Source organism: Diaphorina citri, unplaced genomic scaffold (assembly GCF_000475195.1).
Source record: "Diaphorina citri unplaced genomic scaffold, Diaci psyllid genome assembly version 1.1 scaffold1774, whole genome shotgun sequence".
NCBI lineage: Eukaryota > Metazoa > Arthropoda > Insecta > Hemiptera > Psyllidae > Diaphorina > Diaphorina citri.
Genome location: NW_007379200.1, coordinates 1 through 24,860, shown reverse-complemented (window position 1 = coordinate 24,860; position 24,860 = coordinate 1). Strand labels below are relative to the sequence as shown.

The window sequence follows — 24,860 nt, the reverse complement described above, 5'->3', positions numbered from 1 at the left end:
TTTTGAGCCCTGAATGCTATCAGGGCCGAAAGTCTAAATTTCATTTTTGGGTCTGAATTTCAATGTGAATCATCAGCGGGACCTATTTGAAGCACAAATCACCAATCAATATGAAGTTCCCAATTTTGGTACTTCCCCTATTGGCAGGAGAAGAAAATTCAATTATTCAACGTGATTCAACCTACCTGTTAATACCCACCACACACTTTCACGCATGATTGACCGTGTGTGTGGCGGACCAAAGACCTTCATTGTTACAATGGAGCAGTTGCAAATGGGTAAAACTTAAAAATAAATGGTCGATTCCTATGTCAAAGGCTGGGAAAAATCCAAATCTGAGGTCAAAACTCCGAAAAAATAAATGTAAAAGGTCTAAAATTCAATTTTTTTATTTTCCGTTCTAATGAAAGAGCTCAAAGATGTGTGACGTCAGACTTTACGCAGTTGTTTTTTTCGTCCGCTAGGTAGCGCCAGTATGCAAGCACGCTTGTGGAGAAGCAGAAAGAAATGCGCACCCTGGTTGTCGGTTTGAACTTAAACTTGTACCAAAGTACTACGTTCTTTAAGACCTTTGATATGATGTATCAAAAGTAGGGGGTTCCCATTTAAGATTTTAAAGTTGACCTCCCTGGGGCCGCCCCTGATAGTGCCGAAAATTTGAGATCCCCTTAAAATAGGTTCCCCTTGAAAATAAAGAAATACGTGTTTTAGGATTTTTCCGAATCCTAAATGGTCCTCGAGTTTTCAGGGGTGGCAACTTTTTTTTAACACCCTGTATGTGGTCTACCAGGTCTACTAGGTTTTTTTCTCTCTTTTTTCTTTCTTATTCTCGTTTGATTCTAAGCCTAGATCTAGAGGGCCTATCCCTAAATCCGCCCCTGTTCACTCACCTGGTAAAATTGACTGGAGGCCGAAAAGTACTTTCCATTCCCACAACCCACGTCAATAAGTACTGAACCCACTGATACAGAATTCAGAAAATTAGATACTCTACGCCATGGCGAGTGTCTGGTATCACTGAAATGATCAGGCTATCCTGTCTTCCTTCGATTTCGGGACGATAAGACCCTAGCAGTTACAGTTCCCTCTGTCAAACCCCTTTAAAAAATGTACATGTACGAAGAAGTAACTACTTGAATAAGTGCATGATAATAAAATGGAATGAAAATATCTAAATTTGAAAATAGGTATAAGTACCTATGCTGATATTGAAAAATAGTGATAAGAAAATGCGTAGATAGGTACCTATTCGATCTATTTGAGCCCCTAACCCTAACCCAAATCCCTATGGTAATAAGCTCACAGCGCGTCGTACGATATTGGTAGATGACGTCATCACGGGAGTACAGTGTTGTCGCTAGGTATGATATCGGCGTGCTTGAGACTCTCATGTTCCGAGAGCTATATCTCGCGATCTAGTGAACGCATTTTCTTCGTTTTAGTCTCAATATTTTTTTTTAATTTTTATAGTTTTTTCTGAGATAGTAAAAAAAAATCATGAGAATCACCAATTATTACTTTCTATTTTTTACTTGAAGAACCCTCTTGTGTTAGCATAAATTACTTCATAGGTATTGCTATCTATTACTGTTAAAGTAGGTTCTCTATCTTCCTTGGCTATCTTTTCCTTCCTAATGGGAGGTTTCAGGAGATACAAGGGGTCATCAGCTGATTTTCCTCAACTGCACACACCAGTTGCCATCATCATAGTAGTACTGTTCTATACACACATCAGGCATAGTCTCACACAGATCCCTCAACTCATTATCTTCAAACACATGGTAATATCTGAGGTGTGTCTGTGCACTATGAGCATTGGTGTACGGGACGAACACATCGGCCTTATCAAACTCCTTGTGTTTACTCCCCTGACGGAGATAGTTGGACTTGCTTTCCCGACATTGGTCCTTGGCCCATACGTAGATCAGCGCCTGGCCTAAAACAGAGGCAAAACATTCGCTATAAAACAAAAGTAAATAAACCCAGTGGAACATGGACACCAGCATAGTTAGATTGGAAGGTAGCTCCCTTCTTTGGAAGCACTTGTGACCAAGATGTAGCTCAGATGTTCTTCTTCCTTGTCCTTACTTTCTTAGTTCGCGGGTTCGATCCCCGCCCGGGGCGAAATTTATCCTAAACAGATAAGGTTCGTCCTCTGAATGGCTGGCTTTCTCCTATCCTGTCCTTCTCTGTTCGATGTCGGGACAATAAGACGTCCGCTCTTAAAGTTCCCTCTCTTCTTTTTTATTCGCCTTTTCCCATGTACAGACGGGGTCGGCGTTTTTCATCAGCCTCTCAATCAGACCTAGAGCTAGGGTGATTGCTTTGGGCAATAAGGATATTCTATTTAGTGATGGAGATAGCCATACAAACTATCAACTGTCTAATAGGTCCTATAGGAAGATGAAGGTATTTGTTGTTAGAGATGTAATGTCTTCTTTATCACCGAGTAGTATTAACTATACTACCGACATTGTTACGTTTATGGGCAACTGGATATGTTATCAGGTTGTTGTAAATCAACTCACCTTAGGCAACAGAATAGTCTATTTGTTATGCCCACGACTTACACTCAGACTGCCTGACAGACCTATAGGTCTTGGTCTCATCGGAACGTGTGGGGCGGGAAAATCTTCCGATATAGAATCTTCGTCTATCAGACATTCAGCACGTCTGTGAGACCTATTCTAGGTCTTAACCACACACGTTCCAACGGTCTGTAAAGGCGTGTCCACACATAGTCGATCGATTATCGATCCATGGGGATCGACATCGATCGACGGCTGGCGACTATGTGTGGACACGCCTTAACACGGTCTGAGCGCGATTGGTGGTCATAATGATTGTTACAAAGTTAAAGACAGGAATTGACGAGCTGGGTGCAAAAAGGGAAATATGGATTTTTTGCCCTTTTTGCGTAAAACGGTTTTATATTAGGACAGCACCCTGCCTCAGTGATGTAGTGATCTAGGTTCTCACTCAGTAAACAGGTAGACATGGGTTCACGGTTCAATCCCAAGTACAACATGGAATTTATTATGTAAGGTGGTAGAAAATGTCTCCAGAATTACCCTTGTCTTGTGATCGCCTTCCACTCAAGAGTCCACTGAACTTGTTAGTTCTAGTGCTCCAACCTCACCAAATTTTTCTTGGTTTTGAATTAACTGACTTCTAGTTCTCAACAAAAAACACAAAAGGTAAGGTAACACCATAAAGCCATTAAATATCTCAGTTTGATGATTTTCATTTATTGCCCTTTTTGCACCCAGCTCCTCAATTGTTCTTATCTGGTAATAGCTCCCTGGATGAGCTTGCCTTTACTTTCCCAGGTTGGTTTTTTTTTTTTTTTTTTTTTTGCCAAATTTTATCAAAATAGAAAAAAATATTCAAGAGTGATTGTGAAACAAACAAACAAACAAACAAACAAACAAACAGAGATACCTCCTAGATGCAGACAAGCTAAATGAAAGACAAGAGAAAAAACTTGAACCTCGCTTCGTTCGAATTTACGTTCGAATTTGTAGGTAGGTACGATTTGTAACGGTTCTATGGTCTTATCGTCCCGAAATCGAAGAGAGAAGGAAGACAGGACAGAAGAAAGCCAGCCGTTCCGAGAACGAACATTATACCATCAGGCTAAAATCCGCCCCGGGTGGGAATCGAACCCGCGGCCTAGCGCTTACAAGGCAGACGCACTACCAACAGGCTGGCGATTTGTAACGGTTCATTTCCGAAAAAAATTCAATCTACATAAACCGCCTTGGAAATTAATAAAATGATACAACACGCATATCACACTAAATCTGCAGATTGCATAACCTGTAAATATTCACGGCGGCGTGTTTATGTTCATCAAATGACACAGAGCGCGGCAAATTTTGAATTTGAAAGTCATATGACTTTTGACTTTTGACCGCTGTCACTTGTGTTAAGTAACGTTGTCTGTGGTCGACTGTCGACTGGTCGATACCCTGATGGGTCGATTGGTCGAAGGACGAAGACGAAGGTGACAACTTCTAGTCTGGTTTGTGGTTAATAATCTACAGTCTTTAACTGACACTGTTCTTGATCATGATTGGGGCATTCAGTCAGGTTGCTAATTAGCTCTGCAAGTCTGCACCAATCAGATGGCTTATGCAACTGATAGTGGAGCATTCAGCAAGGTTATGGTTATCAAACATAACTAGCCCTGCACCAATCAGAGGGCTTGAAAATGTAATCAAAACACCAAGTACCAGTGGAGTCACTCCCTATACTTAATAATAACATGCATTGTTTACATCCGGGGAGTTTAAATTTCATCTCCTAGCTCTAAATTACCCTAAAGTCCAAAGCCCACTATAGTGTGGAACTCTGTGCCCTAGGTATTCAGCTAACTTGTTCTCTATTGGCAAAAGGGTTCCCAAAATTTACACTTGGTTCCTTGCTTAATAATAACATGCATTGTTTACATCCAGGGAGTTTAAATTTCATCTCCTAGCTCTAAATTACCCTAAAGCCCAAATCCCACTATACTTAGTGTGGAACTCTGTGCCCTAGGTATTCAGCTAACTTGTTCTCTATTGGCAAAAGGGTTCCCAAAAATTTACACTTGGTTCCTTATAGGCCTTGTGGCCCAGGAGTCCCAGGACCTTTAGAAAAGTAGGAACCATTCTTACATTTAAAAATATTGGTGTTTTCATTTGTTTATATGTTTAAAAGGTAATTTAGAAAAAAGATTAGATAAGATACCTATTTAGAGAAATATTTTGGCCTATTCGTTATTAATGGGGTTTAAGGTTAAGGGTTTGGTTCTCTTATAACATATCACAATGAGAGACATAATTATCATGGACAATGTTTAATTTTATTTACATGCTAAGCAAGAAGGCCAAGTGTGAGTTATGGACAGTAAGGTTGTGATTTATGGACGAGAAAGCTGAGGTGTTATCAAACACTTGAACACAAGGTTATAGACTTAGCTCTAGATCATTTCCCATAGCTACTCTTACCAATTTAGTTACCTGCTGTACTTTTTCACACCTGTTTCTTTGTTTTCCAGTGCCAGAATCAAGCAATGATTGGAACAGAATACCTCCTGGTTTGATTCTACTCCCTGATTTTATATCGGATGAGGAAGAAAAGTGCTTTTCCAAGTACATGACTCCCACTTCTGATACAGGTAAGCATAAATTCAGAACTTTTCCAAGGGAATAATTTATTTAAATAAATTTAAAAAAAAAAACTACCTACATAATAAAATACTACCTAATGAAGTCTCTTGATTTTTTTCCCTCAAAAGTTCAATGAAAAAAAAAAAAAACTTATAAAAGAGGAAATATGACTCATGAATTTCTTTACCTTTTTTTCCCATAGCTCTCAAACATCGGCAGGTGAAACATTATGGGTATGAATTTCACTACGGGACAAATGATGTAGATGTCGACCATCCTTTAGACACCCCAGTGCCAAAAGAGTTCAATATCCTATTTGACAGACTCAAGGACCAAGGACTACTCGGTGAACACTCATCTTTTTTAAAAAAAAAAAAAAAAAAAAAAAAAAGATACACCTGGTTATAGGTCAGCGATTTCCAACTAGCGGCCCGCAGGCCACATGTGGCCCGCCAGACCATTTTTGTGGTCCGTGAAGCTGTTAGGGTGGCCCCCTTCGGGCTTGTGCTCTTTTACTATGGGAAGGACTCCGAACATGGAGCATCCCAGCATCCACCAACTATCCCCTCAAGAAAATACTGGATACTGGCCTGCTCCCCCTGTGTATGTGGCCCGTGAAGTACCTGCCAATGTAGCGTGTGGCCCGCATACACATGGAAGTTGGAAATCCCTGATTATAGGTAATAGGTCATCTGATACAGGTGCAGTACCGTAAAACGGGGTGGATTGAAGCAGTTGAGGGGATAGAAACGAAACTTTTCCGGATTTATTCTACCGGGAAATTTAAAAAAATCCTCATTCCAGCCTAGTTAGCTTAGTTGGTAGTGCGTCTGCCTTGTAAGCACTAGGCCACTACTCGGTGTGGACATGCCTTATCCTCAACAGCTAACCATCAATCAATACTTGCCAGGACAGGGTAAGCTTTTTCCTACAAGTCTTTGTTTTTTTTTTTTTTAATCAAGCTTGGAAGGTAGCTTGTCTGCCTTGTTAGCACTAGGTCACGGGTTTGATTCCCGCCTGCTTGTTCTCGGAATAGCTGGTTTTTTTCCTATCCTGTCCTCACCTTAGGTTTCAGGACAGTGAGATCTCCATTGCATTGCCAGTCTAGTTGACTTGAAGGGTAGCATGTTTGCCTTGTAAGCTCTAGGTTGCATGTGGAATTCCAACCTGGTGCGAACTAAGCAAATTTCATTCCAAACTGATAAGGTTCGTTCCTGGAACCACTGGCTTCCTCCTAACCTGTCTTCCTTCTCTCTTAGATTTGGGGACGATAAGACCCTCTGTTATAGTTCCTCTCGCACAGGTATCTCTTGACAAAAAAGTAAAAGTAGGTAGATAAGTACCACCGTCCTCTGAGGCTTAGATGTAGGGGCAATCAGTCCTTAAAGTCAGGGTACTTAAGCTTATACGAATCTACCACTCCAAAAATATTTGTCACGTAACAATTTTTGCGCTGTCAAAATCGTACCACGTGACCGTAAAATGGCGCTCAAAGGGTTTTCCGCGTTTATCTCGGAAGATTCAAATCAAATCAAAGTTTTAGACAAAATGAACTTTTTAATGCTGATTTCATTTCTGACCTCAAAAATATAGAGTTCCATTTAAAAAAATCAAAGTTGACCTTAATATGACCTTGAAGGGGACACCTGGTAAAATTCCAGAGGTCACTATCAAATGTCCCCTAAAAAGTTAGGAAGATCGGCGAAAACACGATTTTTCTATGTTCATTAGATTCCAAGATATTTGAATGTATCGTATATTATTGGACACCCTGTATTCGTACGACTTTTCGTATTACCTTAAGGACTGTACGGCTTTGTTTCCGTGTGTTTCAGACTTAACATCAGAAATCCCTATCAAATGAAATTCAAGTTAAGCCCCGCAATTTTCTGTTTTCAGATCGGGTGTGATCGTAATTCAAAGCTAGCCTCCATTTGTCACTCCCGAGGTTTCCAGACGCTATCCTGTGATTGTTTGTACTTGCCGTTTCGTAACGACTGTGCAGATGCCGTCATTAGTATAGCTGTGGTACATCATCTGTCTACACCAGAGAGACGGCGGGGGGCTATCAGGGAGATGGTTCGAATATTACGAGTCAATGGTAATTTTTTTTTTTGTTTTTTTCTGATTGAGAGGCTGACGAAAAACGCCGACCCCGTCTGTACATGGGAAAAGGCGAAGAAGAAGAAGAAGAAAAAGAACAAGAAGAGAGGGAACTTTAACAGCGGACGTCTTATCGTCCCGACATCGAACAGAGAAGGACAGGATAGGAGAAAGCCAGCCATTCAGAGGACGAACCTTATTTGTTTAGGATAAATTTCGCCCCGGGCGGGGATCGAACCCGCGAACTAAGAAAGTAAGGACAAGGAAGAAGAACATCTGAGCTACATCTTGGTCACAAATGCTTCCAAAGAAGGGAGCTACCTTCCAATCTAACTATGCTGGCCTGGGACAGCACTGTCAAAGTTTGGGATCCTGAGAGACAAACTTCAGTGATGACATTCCCGACATTTAGTCCTGTACATTGTGCTACTTGGGCTCCAATGTCACCAAATGAATTCGGATGTGTGACAGCAGATGGTAAGCTGAGAATTATAGATACTTCTGTTCCACAGCAAGTTTCCGTCACTAATGTTTTCTTAGGAGATGTCCTAGCCTGTGCATGGAGCAAGCATGACAGCAACATCATTGTCACGGGAGGTTCTGACTGCTCTGTCAAGGTCTGGGACACTCGCAACATGACCTCCTGTCTCGTTGAACTAACAGGATGTGAATATCCCATTCGGAAAGTCCAATGTTCTCCACATCACAGATCAACAGTGGCTTCCATCTCATATGACTTGACAACACGGATATGGGATTGGGAATCATCAGATAGATGTAAGGAAATTATCAAGCATCATTCCGAGTTTGTATATGGACTTGATTTCAATCAACATAGACCAGGACAGCTTGCTGATTGTGCTTGGGATTCTCTGGTTCATGTGTTTAGTCCTACATCTTTACACAATTTAAGATGACATAATGTGAGCTGAATATTGAACTACTTCATTCCAGATCAAATCTTATACCTACAAAAGGTGGTGGGTAGATTTAGCTATGGCTACAGTCAGAATCATAATAATAATAATAATAATAATTTTGTAAAAAAAAACCCAACTAGATAAAAAGATTAAAACAGAAAAGGAGATACGGTACCTATCCAAATTAGGATTGTAGTGTGTTAGAACGTTAACGGATAATATCATCTTTTTAACCTTATGAAATGCTGAATTCTGACTCTCAGACCAAACAAATTTCTTATTCTTTTTCAAAAGTTCATACAATGGAGCCAATGAAGAAGACAGGTTTGGTAAAAACTTTGAATAATAATTAATAAGTCCTAAAAAAAAAAAGACTTGACTTGTGATCCCATCCTCGTCGCCATTTGTAATAATTAGAAGACAAATCTGATGCAAAACGGGAGCGAATTTATTTGTGAATCCCAAAATCAAATTCAAATGGAGAATGAATCTTCGAATGGGGTAATCGGACTGGCTGAAGGACCCAAAAATATTACAAGTATGTACCTAAGTAGGTACCTTTAAAAAAATCAATAAAGCTCGGAGGGTCACCCATCTGGATACTAATCAAGCGCAACGTTGCTCAACATTAGTGATCCGTTGGGAACTGGTGCGTTCAACGAGCTATCGCCGCTGGTTGTGGGACATGTTGAAGAAGTGTCACACAAGCACACCTATTCATACAAAGCCTTGGCCACGGTCGAAAAACATACCTCGTGTGAACGAATCTTTTTAATCAGCTGTTTTATTTGTTTATTTTTTTCTTCAGATTTCACATTTCACATTTTCAATTTTTCACTTGTGATTTGTGCTGTTGCTTGTGCTCAATGGGTTTTACATTTTATTAATTTTAATTTTTTATTTAAAAAACATTAATCTCAACTTGTGATAAAAAGCCAAATGATGTGGTAATTCCCGAGTGTTCTCCATAGCTTATTTTATAGCAACTCGATTTCCCTCCCTCGAGATAGGATTATAGTATGTGCCATAGGTTTAGATTCAGATAGTAATAGTTTAGCAACGCTCGGGTCCTAAAACATTCCTCACAATGGTCAAACTATTTGCTCTCAACATATTGTACAAAGCTCCCACCTCTGCTGTCATGCTGAAATCTTCCTACGATCTGCAGTCCTTCAGTTTCTTTCAACGAGGTAAGACACAATCACTACCAGTCAGCTGGTGGGTGTTAACAGAAAGAACTTTGCATTTGGGATGTTGTAAAAGTTGTGATGTAATAATATTAGTCATAATGATAGATTATGAGAACATTAGACTTCTTTGTCTTATCCCCTGCATCTATAAATGTTAGAACAGTTGCACTTACTTAGGTGATGTTTCAAAGTCAAAGAGCAGGAAAAATGAGGAACAACGGAATTTTTTTCTTCTACAAATTCTAGATCCCGAGATAAAGTGATTAATAAAATAGCGGTAAATCTTGAACTCTGATGTCATGGCATATGCTCCCGTACACAATGACATCTGCTCACATTCCATCTGCTCCTCCGCCAGTGTGCTTGCATACTGACACTACCTAGTGAGGCAACTGCCTGTAGTCTGACTGAGTGAGTTTTGACTGCAGATTTGGATTTTTCACAACTTTTTACATAGGAAATGACCATTTATTAATATTTTTTACCCCATTTGCAACTGCTTCATTGAGTAGATTTAATAGTACCTGTTTCAGAAAAAGCAGAGGTAATTTTAATTTGACCGTCATAATTGATTTTCAGGGAGTGTTCAAGAGTTCATGACATTTGTGAGCAAAACCATGGTGGAACGGAGTCAGACAGCATCCCGACAGTCAATAAAGGAGGGCGAGTACATGTGCCATGTGTTTGTACGAGGAGACAACTTAGCAGGGATTCTGGTATCAGATCAAGAGTATCCACACCGAGTGGCACACACACTTATTACAAATGTACTTAACGAGTTCAGTAAAGCTGTACCTCCCTCTAGTTGGCCTACAGGTAAATAAAGACAAGAAATAAGAGTAAAGTTTGAGACTTTCAAATACTTGAAAAGCTTTCTCTTGAATTCATTGTTAGGGTCAAACAATTGAAATAGTAGGTATATATATTTATAAAATCAAGTAGGTATAAAGTCCATAGGGTTGTTGATAAGCTATCAACAGGAATTTAAAAATTTGAATAGCCTCAGTAAAGTTTGAGACTTTCAAATACTTGAAAAGCTTTCTCTTGAATTCATTGTTAGGGTCAAACAATTGAAATAGTAGGTATATATATAAAATCAAGTAGGTATAAAGTCCATAGGGTTGTTGATAAGCTATCAACAGGAATTTAAAAAATTGAATAGCCTGACAAGTCACCATTTTATTAAATGCAAATAGAACAATCAAACCAATGTCAGTGGTGTAGTGCTTAGTGCAAGGGGACTTGGGATCTGAAGGTTAGAGTTGCAGTCAAAAATTTAATGTAATAATTCTTCATACATGATTAACATTCTTCATTTCAGGCACAGAAGCATCCATTTCATTCCCACAACTGCCTCAGTACCTTGCCCGCTATCAAAACCCAAGGGAAGCTGATGCCATGACAAAAATCCAAGAAGAACTCGATGAAACCAAGATCATATTGCATAACACAATAGAGGCTGTGCTACAACGAGGCGAAAAACTGGATGATCTAGTGTCCAAGTCAGAGGGATTGAGTATGCAGTCGAAAGCATTCTACAAGACAGCGAGGAAAACAAATTCCTGCTGCAGCTTAGGATAGAGGGAGTAAAGAAGCTGATGCCATGACAAAAATCCAAGAAGAACTCGATGAAACCAAGATCATATTGCATAACACAATAGAGGCTGTGCTACAACGAGGTGAAAAACTGGATGATCTAGTGTCCAAGTCAGAGGGATTGAGTATGCAGTCGAAAGCATTCTACAAGACAGCAAGGAAAACAAATTCCTGCTGCAGCCTAGGATAGAGGGAGTAAAGAGATTTACTGTGTGTTGGGACTTGGAGGAAAACATAATCTAAAAGTGTGTGGTGGGTATTAACAGGTAGGTTGAATCACGTTGAATAATTGAATTTTCATCAAGCAACAGGCGGCGGAAGTAAGGAGGACAGGATAGGAGAGTTCACATCTCCGATTTATTTGAAGGAAAATTCAGCAAATTTTGTTACAATGGTTGGTGTATACATAAATGCCTAACTGTTACCTACATTAGAGATTCACATTTTTGGTAAACCTACCTGCACATTTTGCTTGGAACAAAATTCAGCGACTTTGAAATCTTCAAAAGCACATTGAGTATATTTTCATGTACATGTAGGCATAGTTATATTCTTAATAATTAAATTCAATAAGTAAAACATGTGTATAATTAATTAAAACGATAAAAATGTAACATGAAAGGAAATAACATCCCCAATAGTACCTATCTCTTGCCTGGTAATGAGGGGGGGTGGGGGGTTCAATCCCAGCCGAAGTATGGTATTTTCCTCAACAATGTTTCAGATTTTTATCACTCTTTAGTCAAGCAACGTAAGTTGTGTAGTAATTAGCACTCTGGATTTCGGAGCTGGAATTTAGTGGTTCGAGTCCAAGTCAAGTCATAAAATTTAGCAAATTATACTAACTGGGGACCAATTTTTGTGACAAGCCTTCATGCTTAACACAATCTGGGAAAAAAGTCCTTGTTTAATCAAACCTTATAAAATGAACATACTCAAAAGATATTAATTTTGTAATGTGTAAAGTTAATTGGGGGGAAAAAGTCCTTGTTTAATCAAACCTTATAAAATGAACATGCTCAAAAGATATTAATTTTGGAATGTGTAAAGTTGATTGGGGGGAAAAAGTCCTTGTTTAATCAAACCTTATAAAATGAACATGCTCAAAAGATATTAATTTTGGAATGTGTAAAGTTGGGTAAGTAGGTACTATAAGAATGTCTTTCCTTATCTCAATAGTTTAATATCAAATAAATAGATATAAATATATTAGGAATAATAAGAAATATACTGAAAGTGACTCTTTGTCTTTCCTTATCTCAATAGTTTAATATCAAATAAATAGATATAAATATATTAGGAATAATAAGAAATATACTGGAAGTGACTCTTTAGCTGACACTGTTCTTGATCATGATTGGGGCATTCAGTCAGGTTGCTAATTAGCTCTGCAAGTCTGCACCAATCAGATGGCTTGAAAATGTTTAAAATGCAACTGATAGTGGAGCATTCAGCAAGGTTATGGTTATCAAACATAACTAGCCCTGCACCAATCAGAGGGCTTGAAAATGTAATCAAAACACCAAGTACCAGTGGAGTCACTCCCTATACTTAATAATAACATGCATTGTTTACATCCAGGGAGTTTAAATTTCATCTCCTAGCTCTAAATTACCCTAAAGCCCAAATCCCACTATAGTGTGGAACTCTGTGCCCTAGGTATTCAGCTAACTTGTTCTCTATTGGCAAAAGGGTTCCCAAAATTTATCGGATGTGTGACAGCAGATGGTAAGCTGAGAATTATAGATACTTCTGTTCCACAGCAAGTTTCCGTCACTAATGTTTTCTCAGGAGATGTCCTAGCCTGTGCATGGAGCAAGCATGACAGCAACATCATTGTCACGGGAGGTTCTGACTGCTCTATCAAGGTCTGGGACACTCGCAACATGACCTCCTGTCTCGAATTATACACATGTTTTACTTATTGAATTTAATTATTAAGAATATAACTATGCCTACATGTACATGAAAATATACTCAATGTGCTTTTAAAGATTTCAAAATCGCTGAATTTTCCTTCAAATAAATCGGAGATGTGAACTCTCCTATCCTATCCTCCTTACTTCCGCCGCCTGTTGCTTGATGAAAATTCAATTATTCAACGTGATTCAACCTACCTGTTAATACCCACCACACACTTTCACGCATGATTGACCGTGTGTGTGGCGGACCTAAGATCTCCGTTGTTACAATAGATCAGTTGCGCTTACTTGGGTGATGTTTCAAAGTCATAGAGCAGGAAAAATGAGGATCAACGGAATTTTTCTTTTTCTTCTACGACTTCTAGATCCCGAGATAAATCGATTTAAAAAAATGCCGGTAAATCGTGAAATTTGATATCACGGCACACGCTCCCATAGTTTCTAGATCCCGAGATCAATCGATTTAAAAAATACCGGTAAATCGTGAACTTTGACGTCACGGCATACGCTCCCGTACTCGATGACGTCACATTAAATGTCCCGAGCAAAGCTCCCTCGCAGGCAACACATTAATGTGTTTGTGCGCATACGTTTCTGCGCAGTTCTTTCTGCTCCTCTGCTAGCGCTTGCATAGTTATGACTTATGTAGTAATGTGCATGGTGATGGAAATTAGTGCCCTACACGCCTTACACTTGACTTTAGACCACGCTACGCCACTGGCACAAACACATTAATGTGTTGCCTGCGAAGGAGCTTTGCTCGGGACATTTGATGTGACGTCATCGCCTACGGGAGCGTATGCTGTGACGTCAAAGTTCACCATTTACCGGTATTTAGAACGGAAAATAAAAATTGAATTTTCGACCTTTTACAGTTATTTTTTCGGAGTTTTGACCTAAGATTTGGATTTTTCCCAACTTTCTGCATAGGAATGGACCATTTATTTATAATTTTTACCCATTTGCAACTGCTCCATTCCCTCCATCAAAACTCTTAAAAGAGAGCCCATAGTCCCATACTCGTACTGTGTCTTAGGCTAAAAACGAAGTGGGGTGGTTTTTTTAATCGATTTATCTCGGGATCTAGAAGTCGTAGAAGAAAAAGAAAATTTCCGTTGGTCCTCATTTTTCCTGCTCTATGGCTTTGAAACATCACCCAAGTAAGCGCAACTGATCTATTCCCTCCGTGAAAACTCTTAAAAGAGAGCCCATACTCGTACTGTGTCTTAGGCTAAAATCAAAGTGGAGTGGAGAGCATAGAGCTTATTGGGGGAATGACAGTAAAGAGAAGTAAAAAAATTCAAACCACACGGAGCTGAGAGCAGAAAGCTCTATGATTAGTGGAGAGCATAGAGCTTATTGGGGGAATGACAGTAAAGAGAAGTAAAAAAATTCAAACCACACGGAGCTGAGAGCAGAAAGCTCTATCTTGTAGCTTGTAGCGCTTACAAGGCGCTAGGTCATGGGATCGATTCCCGCCTGAGGCGAATTTCATCCTAGCTTTTCCTTTCCTTTTTTCAACACCAGTCAGAATAATAATAATTGAAAGAAGGAGAAGAAGAAGAAGAAGAAGAAGAAGAAGAAGAAGAAGAAAAAAAACATGCGTTCTTACCTCATGTACATGCTTCCTCTCCATGCTGCTCGGGTCTTGTGTAGCGAGAGCTTTGTTCATCTTGATATCGCACAACGCATCAAACTGACACTCACACTGTCGTACTGAGTTGACCCAGCGGAATGTACAGCTGAGTCTAAGTTCTCTCTGACGTACTGTGACACCCTGGGCAGTCTGCACCACGTCTAACTTACGCGGAGTTATGCCGTGTGTCCAACCATACCTAGAGAGAAAGAGAGGATAATGTATTTGACCTAGTGGCTTTTCAACATTCAATATCGCTGGGGGCCGTCAAACAACTGCCTGACAGTGACTCCCTGGGCAGTCTGCACCACGTCTAACTTACGCGGAGTTATGCCGTGTGTCCAACCATACCTAGAGAGAAAGCGAGGATAATGTATTTGACCTAGTGGCTTTCCAACATTCAATATCGCTGGGGGCCGTCAAACAGGGAGTAGAGGTCTTGAAAGTTCAGGGTTCCGCAAAGATGTTCACCTTTTGAAAAGGGTTCCGCGGGCCAAAATAATTAAGAAACACTGATCTAGATATTACCTATTTTTACTTTCCTTATCCTAATAAGTACGTGTAGTAGGTACCTACCTACCTACCTACTTGTTTTATCTGGTGATAAATTATGGTACGAAAAATTGCGATGGATAAAATACCTATGTAATTTCTGCAAGTTATGTGAGATAATATCAAATTTTAAAATCAACAACTTTTCTCCAATTTTTTATTCAAATTGAGTTGAGGTATGGTTGTTTCGGTTCGAATGTCTTTACAATGAACCGTTTTATTTTTTACTTGGCTATGATCTCTATGGTCAGTTACCTGGTATTTATCTATCTAGTATCTAACTGATCGGGCTAGGAACTTGACAATGTCGAGAGAAAAATCACGGTAAAGTTTGTTTGCTTATTTGTTTGATTTTCCGTTTTTGTCGCTGTTTTTTATTTTTATTTTTGTCGTTTGTAAAATAAATAAGTGCGTTTGTGCGTGTTTTTTTTTTTCTTCTTTTTTTAAAATAATTATTATCTATCTAATAATACCTAACACAGTAGGTAAATAGGTGTGTGTGCTAACTGGGCTATACCTACTTGCCAACAATAGAACCAGAGCTAATTGAAACTTAAAAACGTGAAAAATGATCGACTACTGGTACAGTCACCCATACTTATTGGGAAAAATCCTACAATGCTGCAGTGAGCACCAAAGTTGTGACATAATAACACAAAGAAATTGCATTTACATTTTTTTATATTATGTTCAAACTCTGTTTACATATTATGTAGTATGATGTACCTATACCTACACGGATGAACATAAATAATTAAGAAATAAAGTTTGATCCAGGGTGGGGTCAATGCCTGTGGCATTTCCTACATGAAAAGACTGCCATCAGAATTATTATATCAAGCATGGAGCTTTGAGTAGTCGAGTCTAATCTGAGAAATTCCTGGCTAGAGTGGAGACAGCGGTTTAATTAGTGGATGACATGTTTGTGTTAATCTTTCGCGATTATCGCAATCATGAGAACATTAAGTAATTTACATTCTTAGCATCATCCTCGGAACAGGGCCGTACATAGCCTAACCAGGGCTGGGACGGACTTCAACAATGGAACCCTCCTCGCAATCATTCCTCCCTACTGTACCTACATCACTGTTTGGATGGACTCTTGGACCCTCCCCCTCGATAAAATTCTGGCTAAGAGCCTGAATACTAGGTAGTTGGGTTTAAAAAAAAAGCTGTTTCCAGGCCCCGTAGACTCCTAGAGGAACCCTGGCTTGGGGCAAATGGGATCGGATGGACCCCCTTATGTACGGACCTGCCTCAAAAGTAATTTTCTCCAGTATAATATTTTATCTTCTGGATAATTTACAAAATATAAATAAAGATCTCGAGATTGAGCTGGAATTGTTTGAGCTCAATCTTAACATTGTACTAGGATCATGGAAATTAGAACTCGCTCTGAGTAATTAAATCATAGCAGGACAGGATAGGAATTGAAATGTCCATTCTTAAAACCTGAATGACTAAATTCTTGCTATTAGTACAGGAATTTGCAAGCTTCTTGTTTTCCTGGTTTCACTACTTGGGCAAAGCTCTCTTGTTATCTCCATCATATTCTAGTAATCTAGTACTTCTACTTCTAGTTATGACTGATAACAGTTATAACTGATAACACGATTAACATCTCGAAAGCTTTTTTTGTCAATTTCTTTTCCCTCGATTCAAGATCCTTATCAATCTCGAAATTTGAGATGAAACACCTTTCGTAACCACGTAAGAATCTTTTGAATTTACGACGACGCTCTTCCGATCTAGCTCGAAATTTGAGATGAAACACCTTTCGTAACCACGTAAGAATCTTTTGAATTTACGATCTTTGAATGTCTCCATAAAACAAGGATCATCTACATTTTGTACTTTTTACTTTCCTTATCCTATAGGAAGGAAAGTAATGTAATCGGGTCAAATTTTCGATGGTCAGTTTTTAGTGCCAAAACACGTTTTGAGGTCCCTAGAGCCTAAATCCAAAGTTTCAGCCATTGATCCGTGTGTGTGTCTGTCTGTCTGTCTGTGTGTCTGTGTGTCTGTCTGTCTGTAACATCCGATATAAAATCAGGGAGTAGAATCAAACCAGGAGGCATTCTGTTCCAATCATTGCTTGATTCTGGCACTGGAAAACAAAGAAATAGGTGTGAAAAAGTACAGCAGGTAGCTAAATTGGTAAGAGTAGCTATGGGAAATAATATAGAGCTAGGTCTATAACATTGTGTTCAAGTGTTTGATAACACCTCAGCTTTCTCAGAGATTATGCCCAAACAGTCTCATAGATTGTAAACCCATTTGCAGTTGGCAAAAGGTTGAAAGAACAGGTAAAAAAAAAATCAAAGATCCTTTATGCAAGCTTAGAAAGGTAACAGCATACAAAAGATATCCTATTATTTACCAAGTATCTAAGTAGTAATTTCAACTTACATTGCTTGCAATACAACAGGTACAGTGTCCCATTGGTCTGCGGCAGAGTGATCCGACCTTGAATTGCATCATACGCTTTCTCCGCACAAGCTACCGAATGGAACTGAACAAAGCAATAGGACTTGCCTTCCACCATGAGGACATGTTTCAGAGTTCCGTAAGACTGAAAGAGTTCTACGCCGCACAAGCTACCGAATGGAACTGAACAAAGCAATAGGACTTGCCTTCCACCATGAGGACATGTTTCAGAGTTCCGTAAGACTGAAAAAGTTCTATGATGACTTCCCGAGCAATTGGGCGAAGAAAAGCGCTCGCTACAAGGCAATGTGGAAGATATCGTGCGATAGTGTCATTCACTCCACGGATGTGGATAAGACCAACCTCAGTGTGGAGTTATTGGAGGATTTGCGAGACGACAAACCAGTGGATCTGGAGAAGTGGGAGCCAGAGTTATGTATAGGAATGATACGTCTGGCGATAGTCAAGGTGGACTGCTATATGGCACTCAGGAAGCTCATCCAAAGAGCTACCAGGTAAGATGTTATTATTATTATTATTACTATTATTATTATAGTTTAAAGAGGTTTGCTGGAGAGAACTGTAACTGCTAAGGTCTTATTTTTCCGATTTCGAAGAGAGAAGGAAGGCAGAATAGGAGAAAGCCAGCCGTTCCAAGAACGAGCATTTTCCGGTCAGGGTAAAATCCGCCCCGGGTGGATATCGAACCCGCGGTCTAGCTCTCACAAGGCAGACGTGCTACCAACAAGCTCATCCAGGGAGCTATTACCAGATAAGAATTGAGGAGCTGGGTGCAAAAAGGGCAATAAATGAAAATCATCAAACTGAGATATTTAAGTACCAACGCAACGTGAGCTTTTCGAGTTATAATAGCGATGCCCAGTTATGAAAATCTTCAAATTTTGTTGAGAGTCACGTAAGGAATGATATAGTCTACAAAAGACAGACTTCGGTATCAGTCTACGTCAAAAAATCTTTTATAAAGTCTTCATTTTATCACTTGACCAATCTAAATTCATTTAACTCTTAAAGATCTGATGGTTGTGCCTGCAAAGACCTTTTTGTACCAACGGGTTCTAAAACTATTATAATGAGTACATGAATGTATAATGCTACGTGGAAAATTAGAAGTTTTTGCCAATATTTCAAGGTCTTCCACATTAGCATAACCTATTAGGATGAGGGTGGGTACCCAGTTCCACACATTTCTTTCAAATCCTCGTTAAAAGAGAAGGGGCAAAGAAAAGAAAGAAGCAGAAAGAGAAGAAGAAAAATAAGTAAAAAATGTGGTCCATTCATGATGTTATCAAGACATCTGACAGGTCCAAGATGGGAACATGTCGGTCTGGCATCAATGTCAAGGTTGCAACACTGGCAGGTTGTAATGTGGGGGTCGAGCCCTCAGGTGTTAACGAGGGGGTTGGGCTCTCGCGATCCACTCCAAGGTTGAAAACATGTTTGGTGTCAAAAAAAAAGTTGAAAAAAAAAAAAAAAAAAAAAAAAAAAAAACAGTTTCCCCATAAGTAAAACAAGCTGTTTTACTTATAGGGAAAAAATCCCCCAAAAACCAGTTTTTTTTTGGCTTTATGGTTCTCTGGACAAAATTTGCACCACCACTTTCGTGTTCCTCCAATTTGATGCTGATTCCAACATTTCAGATACTTTTCATGATTTACCTACTTTTCTCTCCCTTCATTCGATTATTACCTGTGAACAGAAGAAATAGTTCCAAGAACAATTAGCAAACAAACCCGCAACTGCATTCTTCCAAAACTCATCTTCAATGTCATTTTTATTTGGAAGACCAAGTTAAATGCAACCTTATCAAATACTGATTTTGATTCATAGGGTTACATTTCCGATTTTTATTTGGAAGACCAATAACTTCATGTTTTACGATTACGACATAAACGTCAGCGGCTGCAAGATCATCAAAATCTTTCAGAAGGTTACAATTCCGAAAGCCTCTGACGTGACAAGTTGATGCAAGATGAATTGCACCATGTAACAGACGTCTTTGACTCTCTGAAGAAATACCGCACCAATAAATATCCGGACGACAAATTTCATTGCTATCCAAATGTCAAATCTATCCGACTTTCTTGCTGATAAGTTGGTCACATAAATTTTCAAAATTTTCACCTCTATCATAACTCTTGCGTTTCATGTACAGGGTATCCTAGATGTGGTTTATTTTCTTTGTGAATCAATCATCAAGAAGGTCCTCCACATACTTTCTCGTTAGATGATCTAAATCTAAACGAAACGGAATAATTTTATAATGAGGGCAAAAGACAGGTAGGTACAAGGTAGATATTTTCAAAATAATTTTGAATAACTAAATAGGAAACATCAAATGTCCCCATCTTGTAAAAAACAGCAATTGGCATAATAGGTACATATTACTGTAGGTATTTTCACATATGAAACACAAGTATCCACCTATATTACAGGCGGAAAACCCTATATTTTTCAGCTTAGTAAAGCTCATTGTTACCAGGTCAAAGATATTATTACTTACTTCTTGGCTTCTTTACTGCTAGAGGTCATAAATTTTTGCAAACAGAACAATTGATGGTATTTCCTTTTTTAGAATATTTTAGAAGTTCAAAAACAAGAAGCTAAAAAGCAGACAATAAAAGTAACGCTCATAAAACGGAGAGAAGAAAGAAAGAGGAGAGACTTTTGACAAATTATTTGAGAGTCATAAACTACGTAATTTTTATTATGTTTGCGCTGTGCAAGAATTTACTCTAGTAGTCGAGTACTTGCCTTGCAAGAGATTTTATGGTCTTTGGTGTAATGTCTTTTCAAAACCGGCATATCCTACATCAATACGACATTTAGGTGTCTTGCTGACAAAAAATTCAGATGTTGTAGTTGAAGTTACCGATATGTAGGTGCAGTTTAACAGGGTGTTTTCTTCTTTCTCAGCTGAAAGTGGTTAGTGTGGATATCAACATTATCAATCAAAATTTATTTGGTTTTATGTCAAGAACAAAATAACATTATTGCAATATGAGTTTATTTATTGTTAACTATAATAACTAATCAATAAGTCAGCTTGTTTAGTTTCACTTAAGATCTGGTTGCACTTCAAATTTGTGTTTAGATAACAGTAATCTCTAGTATCAACATTGGTTGGTTTAGATATCTGTATTACCATGTGTATTGGTGGAGATGTCTCTACTACCATTTGTATTAATCGAGATGTCTGTACTACCATTTGTATTGGTGGAGATGCCTGTATTACCATTTGTATTAGTGTAGATGTCTGAGCTACCATTTGTATTAGTGGAGATGTCTGTACTACCATTTGTATTGGTGGAGATGCCTGTATTACCATTTGTGTTAGTGGAGATGTCTGAGCTACCATTTGTATTGGTGGAGATCTGGAGATGCCTGTATTACCATTTGTATTAGTGCAGATGTCTGAGCTACCATGTGTACTGGTGGAGATGCCTGTTTTACCATTTTTGTATTGGTGGAGATGTCTCTACTACCATTTTTATAAGACGAAATTTCTTCACCACATTTTGTATCTCTTACACATGTACCTCTTACATACCATGGACCAAACAAAATTGTACGTAATCTTGCAAGTACCTACTTTTCTATCTGTTCCACAACCGAGTAAGTACCACATAAGACTTACAGGTATGAACGTATTAAATAATTTTCTAATGGTACATACCTACGTGTGCCTCTGAGCTTTCGCATATAAAAATCTAACTACCTAATTTACTTTTAATTACCCATTCATTTCTATACGATGCTTAAATGAGAAGAGTTTTATGACTCTTATGGCACCACCGTCTTCTTCGAATGAGCATTTGCCTAGATTGCCCATATAGTAATATTCCAATGGCTAATCAACAGCTACTCATGCCTAACTTCTTTAGATACCTGAGAAGAGTTTTATGACTCTTATGGCACCACCGTCTTCTTCGAATGAGCATTTGCCTAGATTGCCCATATAGTAATATTCCAATGGCCAATCAACAGCTACTCATGCCTAACTTCTTTAGATACCTACTCATCAATCGAGTATTGTTTCTTGATAATAATCCTATGTTTAATCTCATGTTCTGCTCGCTCCTTCGCCAATAAAATTAAATCCCTTATCACGCTTTGTACTTGGGAGTTCATTCATTAGACTTGGAACCATTTATGCCCCATCTTACCACTGAGAGTTAACACAGTGTTAATTAGTGGATGACATGTTTGTGTTAATCTTTCGCGATTATCGCAATCATGAGAACATTAAGTAATTTACATTCTTAGCATCATCCTCAGAACAGGGCCGTACATAGCCTAACCGGGGCCGGGACGGACTTCAACAATGGAACCCTCCTCGCAACCATTCCTCCCTACTGTACCTACATCATTGTTTGGATGGACTCTTGGACCCTCCCCCTCGATAAAATTCTGGCTAAGAGCCTGAATACTAGGTAGTTGGGTTTTAGAAAAAAGCAGGCCCCGTAGACTCCTAGAGGAACCCTGACTTGGGGCAAATGGGATCGGATCTTTTTTTTTAAAGTAACTTCCCTCCCGATGCCCATCGACTCTTGCCGCCCTGGAAATCAGTTTACTTTTCATCATAATAAAGAATAAAATGATATTCTAATGATAATTGGTTTAATGATGATTTGGTATTCTCTCCGCGTGCCACAAGCTCTGCACTTTAGAGGCAGGAGGATGAAAGCGTCAATATAATTGGATGCCTGAGTCAACTCTTTAGAAGCGATAGAGAAACACAGTGTCAAGGGTTTTCTTTGCCTTCACCCATTTGATTTACACAGGCCAGTATTTCTTGAACTCTGGATTAACTGAGAATACATTTATGTAGGTAGTTTACCTATGTGTGATTACGGTTTTCTCTCATTAGTACCCTCACTAGGGCTACTTACGGTACGAATAATTAAATTTACGGTAATCCACTTTTGATTACCCAAAACCTGATGGTTCTAATGAAACACAAAAAGACTACAAACAAAATAGCAAGAAGTTAGAATCCCATTACCCCTGTATTTGTAGCAAACAACATTATTGCAGCATTAAATTTATTAGAAATGATTTCTTCCAAATAAGGGCGTTTAGAAATTACGAGAATAACAACCGACGAAGATCTGAAAATGACTATTAGCGTTGAATAGCCAAGAGAGCGCATTAGACTCTAATCTCATAAATATATACCTATAGTATACATTAATTAGTTGAGATTTTAATACTTTTTGCTACTAATCTGGTGCAATGTGTACATACCTGGTACTTTGGAAAGTGAAGCACTAAAAGCAAGGTATGCCAGGAATTTCTGCTCTGAGGGATCTTCAAAAGAAGTTTAGTGTTGTTTTTTTTTTAAACACCAAAAAGCAAGTACATACATACATAGTTTTACAATTCAAGTTGTTATTTTTACCGCACTCTTGCAGAGTTACATTCAAATCAAAAGAAATCCTTTGCCATTGAACAATAAAATTAGGACATCACAAATCTCGGAATCACCTACAAAATGAACTCTCCACTAAACACGAAATGTTATGAAAAGCTCTAAAGCCAGGTGGAGTACTCAGTCAATTACTTGAACTAGGGATAACACAGCGTTCCCTCACTAGGGCTACTTACGGTACGAATAATTAAATTTACGGTAATCCACTTTTGATTACCCAAAACCTGATGGTTCTAATGAAACAAAAAGACTACAAACGAAACAGCAAGAAGTTAGAATCCCATTACCCCTGTATTTGTAGCAAACAACATTATTGCAACATTAAATTTATTAGAAATGATCTCTTCCAAATAAGGGCGTTTAGAAATTACGAGAATAACAACCGACGAAGATCTGAAAATGACTATTAGTGTTGAATAGCCAAGAGAGCGCATTAGACTCTAATCTCATAAATATATACCTATAGTATACATTAATTAGTTGAGATTTTAATACTTTTTTGCTACTAATCTGGTGCAAGGTATGCCAGGAATTTCTGCTCTGAGGGATCTTCAAAAGAAGTTTAGTGTTGTTTTTTTAAACACCAAAAAGCAAGTACATACATACATAGTTTTACAATTCAAGTTGGTATTTTTACCGCACTCTTGCAGAGTTACATTCAAATCAAAAGAAATCCTTTGCCATTGAACAATAAAATTAGGACATCACAAATCTCGGAATCACCTACAAAATGAACTCTCTACTAAACACGAAACGTTATGAAAAGCTCTAAAGCCAGGTGGAGTACTCAGTCAATTACTTGAACTAGGGATAACACAGCGTAGCCTGTAGTGTAGGTGTAAATTATTGTAGCACATACAAGGACACTTGACTCATCTCATCCCTGACATAAACTACACAACCGCTAGCCTATGGCGCCAAAGTTCCAATGAGTCAGGCAGTTTTTCTTCCTGTTGGTTCTCACAAATCAATCGCACCAAACCGTTTTGGTCATGCCTATTTCACAGACTAGTATTTATGTTGACATATTGGTAACATCTGGTTCATGCGAATGATTGACAGCGTTCATACTTCATCTAGATGACGCGGCACCTACTCAAAAGTAAAGATCTTCCTGTTGGTTCTCACAAATCAATCGCACCAAACCGTTTTGGTCATGCCTATTTCACAGACTAGTATTTATGTTGACATATTGGTCACATCTGGTTCATGCGAATGATTGACAGCGTTCATACTTGATCTAGATGACGCGGCACCTACTCAAAAGTAAAGAAAAAAAACGAAAGGACATCTTCATCTTTGCTAAATTTATTACTTGTCCGCCGCGCTAAATGCACCTTTGTAGTAACTTGCTTGAATACTTTACCCTTATTTGATTTGAGAAATTCATTAGAACGTTCGATAGAGTTGGCTTCGTAGACGCTCTAATTCAAAAACGTGTGTGTTTCTTTACTTTGGTTTAGTTTTTCTTACTTTTTTCGATAGCTACGATAATTTTATCGATTCTTATAATATAAGATTGATATACATAACTCTGGTTGGTATTTTTTTTTTTTTTTTTTTTTTTATCTTGATATCGCACAACGCATCAAACTGACACTCACACTGTCGTACTGAGTTGACCCAGCGGAATGTACAGCTGAGTCTGAGTTCTCTCTGCCTGACAGTGACTCCCTGGGCAGTCTGCACCACGTCTAACTTACGCGGAGTTATGCCGTGTGTCCAACCATACCTAGAGAGAAAGAGAGGATAATGTATTTGACCTAGTGGCTTTTCAACATTCAATATCGCTGGGGGCCGTCAAACAGGGAGTAGGGGTAGACCACCGTAGTCGGGTTGGGGGACTTCAAACAGGGCGAATAACAGCTTAAAATTTCCCTTGCTTTTTTTAAGAGAAGTTTGATAGAGGGAA

At 38.7% G+C, this 24,860-nt stretch overlaps 3 protein-coding genes and 1 long non-coding RNA gene across 5 annotated transcripts; 2 read left to right on the top strand and 2 right to left on the bottom strand.

Moving 5' to 3' along the window:
• Window positions 1-1,504: 1,504 nt before the first annotated feature.
• Window positions 1,505-17,715, bottom strand: LOC108253431 (alkylated DNA repair protein alkB homolog 8). The gene is made up of 7 exons (XM_017447362.2): window positions 17,706-17,715; window positions 17,482-17,655; window positions 17,109-17,179; window positions 16,770-16,846; window positions 14,485-14,719; window positions 7,578-7,809; window positions 1,505-2,083 (listed from the first exon to the last, which is right to left on the bottom strand). The coding sequence occupies exons 1-7, from the start codon at window positions 17,713-17,715 to the stop codon at window positions 1,665-1,667; spliced, it is 1,218 nt and encodes a 405-aa protein (XP_017302851.2). The 3' UTR covers window positions 1,505-1,664.
• Window positions 7,605-8,242, top strand: LOC103517183 (peroxisomal targeting signal 2 receptor). Its single transcript, XM_008482206.3, has one exon. The coding sequence runs from the start codon at window positions 7,649-7,651 to the stop codon at window positions 8,171-8,173; it is 525 nt and encodes a 174-aa protein (XP_008480428.3). The 5' UTR covers window positions 7,605-7,648; the 3' UTR covers window positions 8,174-8,242.
• LOC103517181 (synaptobrevin homolog YKT6) lies at window positions 9,014-11,215 on the top strand. 2 transcript variants are annotated; one of them, XM_017447363.2, is made up of 4 exons: window positions 9,014-9,366; window positions 9,946-10,182; window positions 10,688-10,800; window positions 11,006-11,215. In XM_017447363.2, exons 1-4 carry the CDS (start codon window positions 9,264-9,266, stop codon window positions 11,150-11,152), a joined length of 600 nt encoding a protein of 199 aa, XP_017302852.1. In that variant the 5' UTR covers window positions 9,014-9,263; the 3' UTR covers window positions 11,153-11,215. The 2 variants fall into 2 exon arrangements, with proteins under 2 accessions (XP_017302852.1, XP_026685178.1); XM_026829377.1 differs by having other exon boundaries at window positions 10,688-11,118.
• On the bottom strand, window positions 11,455-12,202 carry LOC113470716. The gene is made up of 2 exons (XR_003393674.1): window positions 12,048-12,202; window positions 11,455-11,879 (listed from the first exon to the last, which is right to left on the bottom strand). It is a non-coding gene; the product is annotated as an uncharacterized LOC113470716 (long non-coding RNA).
• Window positions 17,716-24,860: the final 7,145 nt, after the last annotated feature.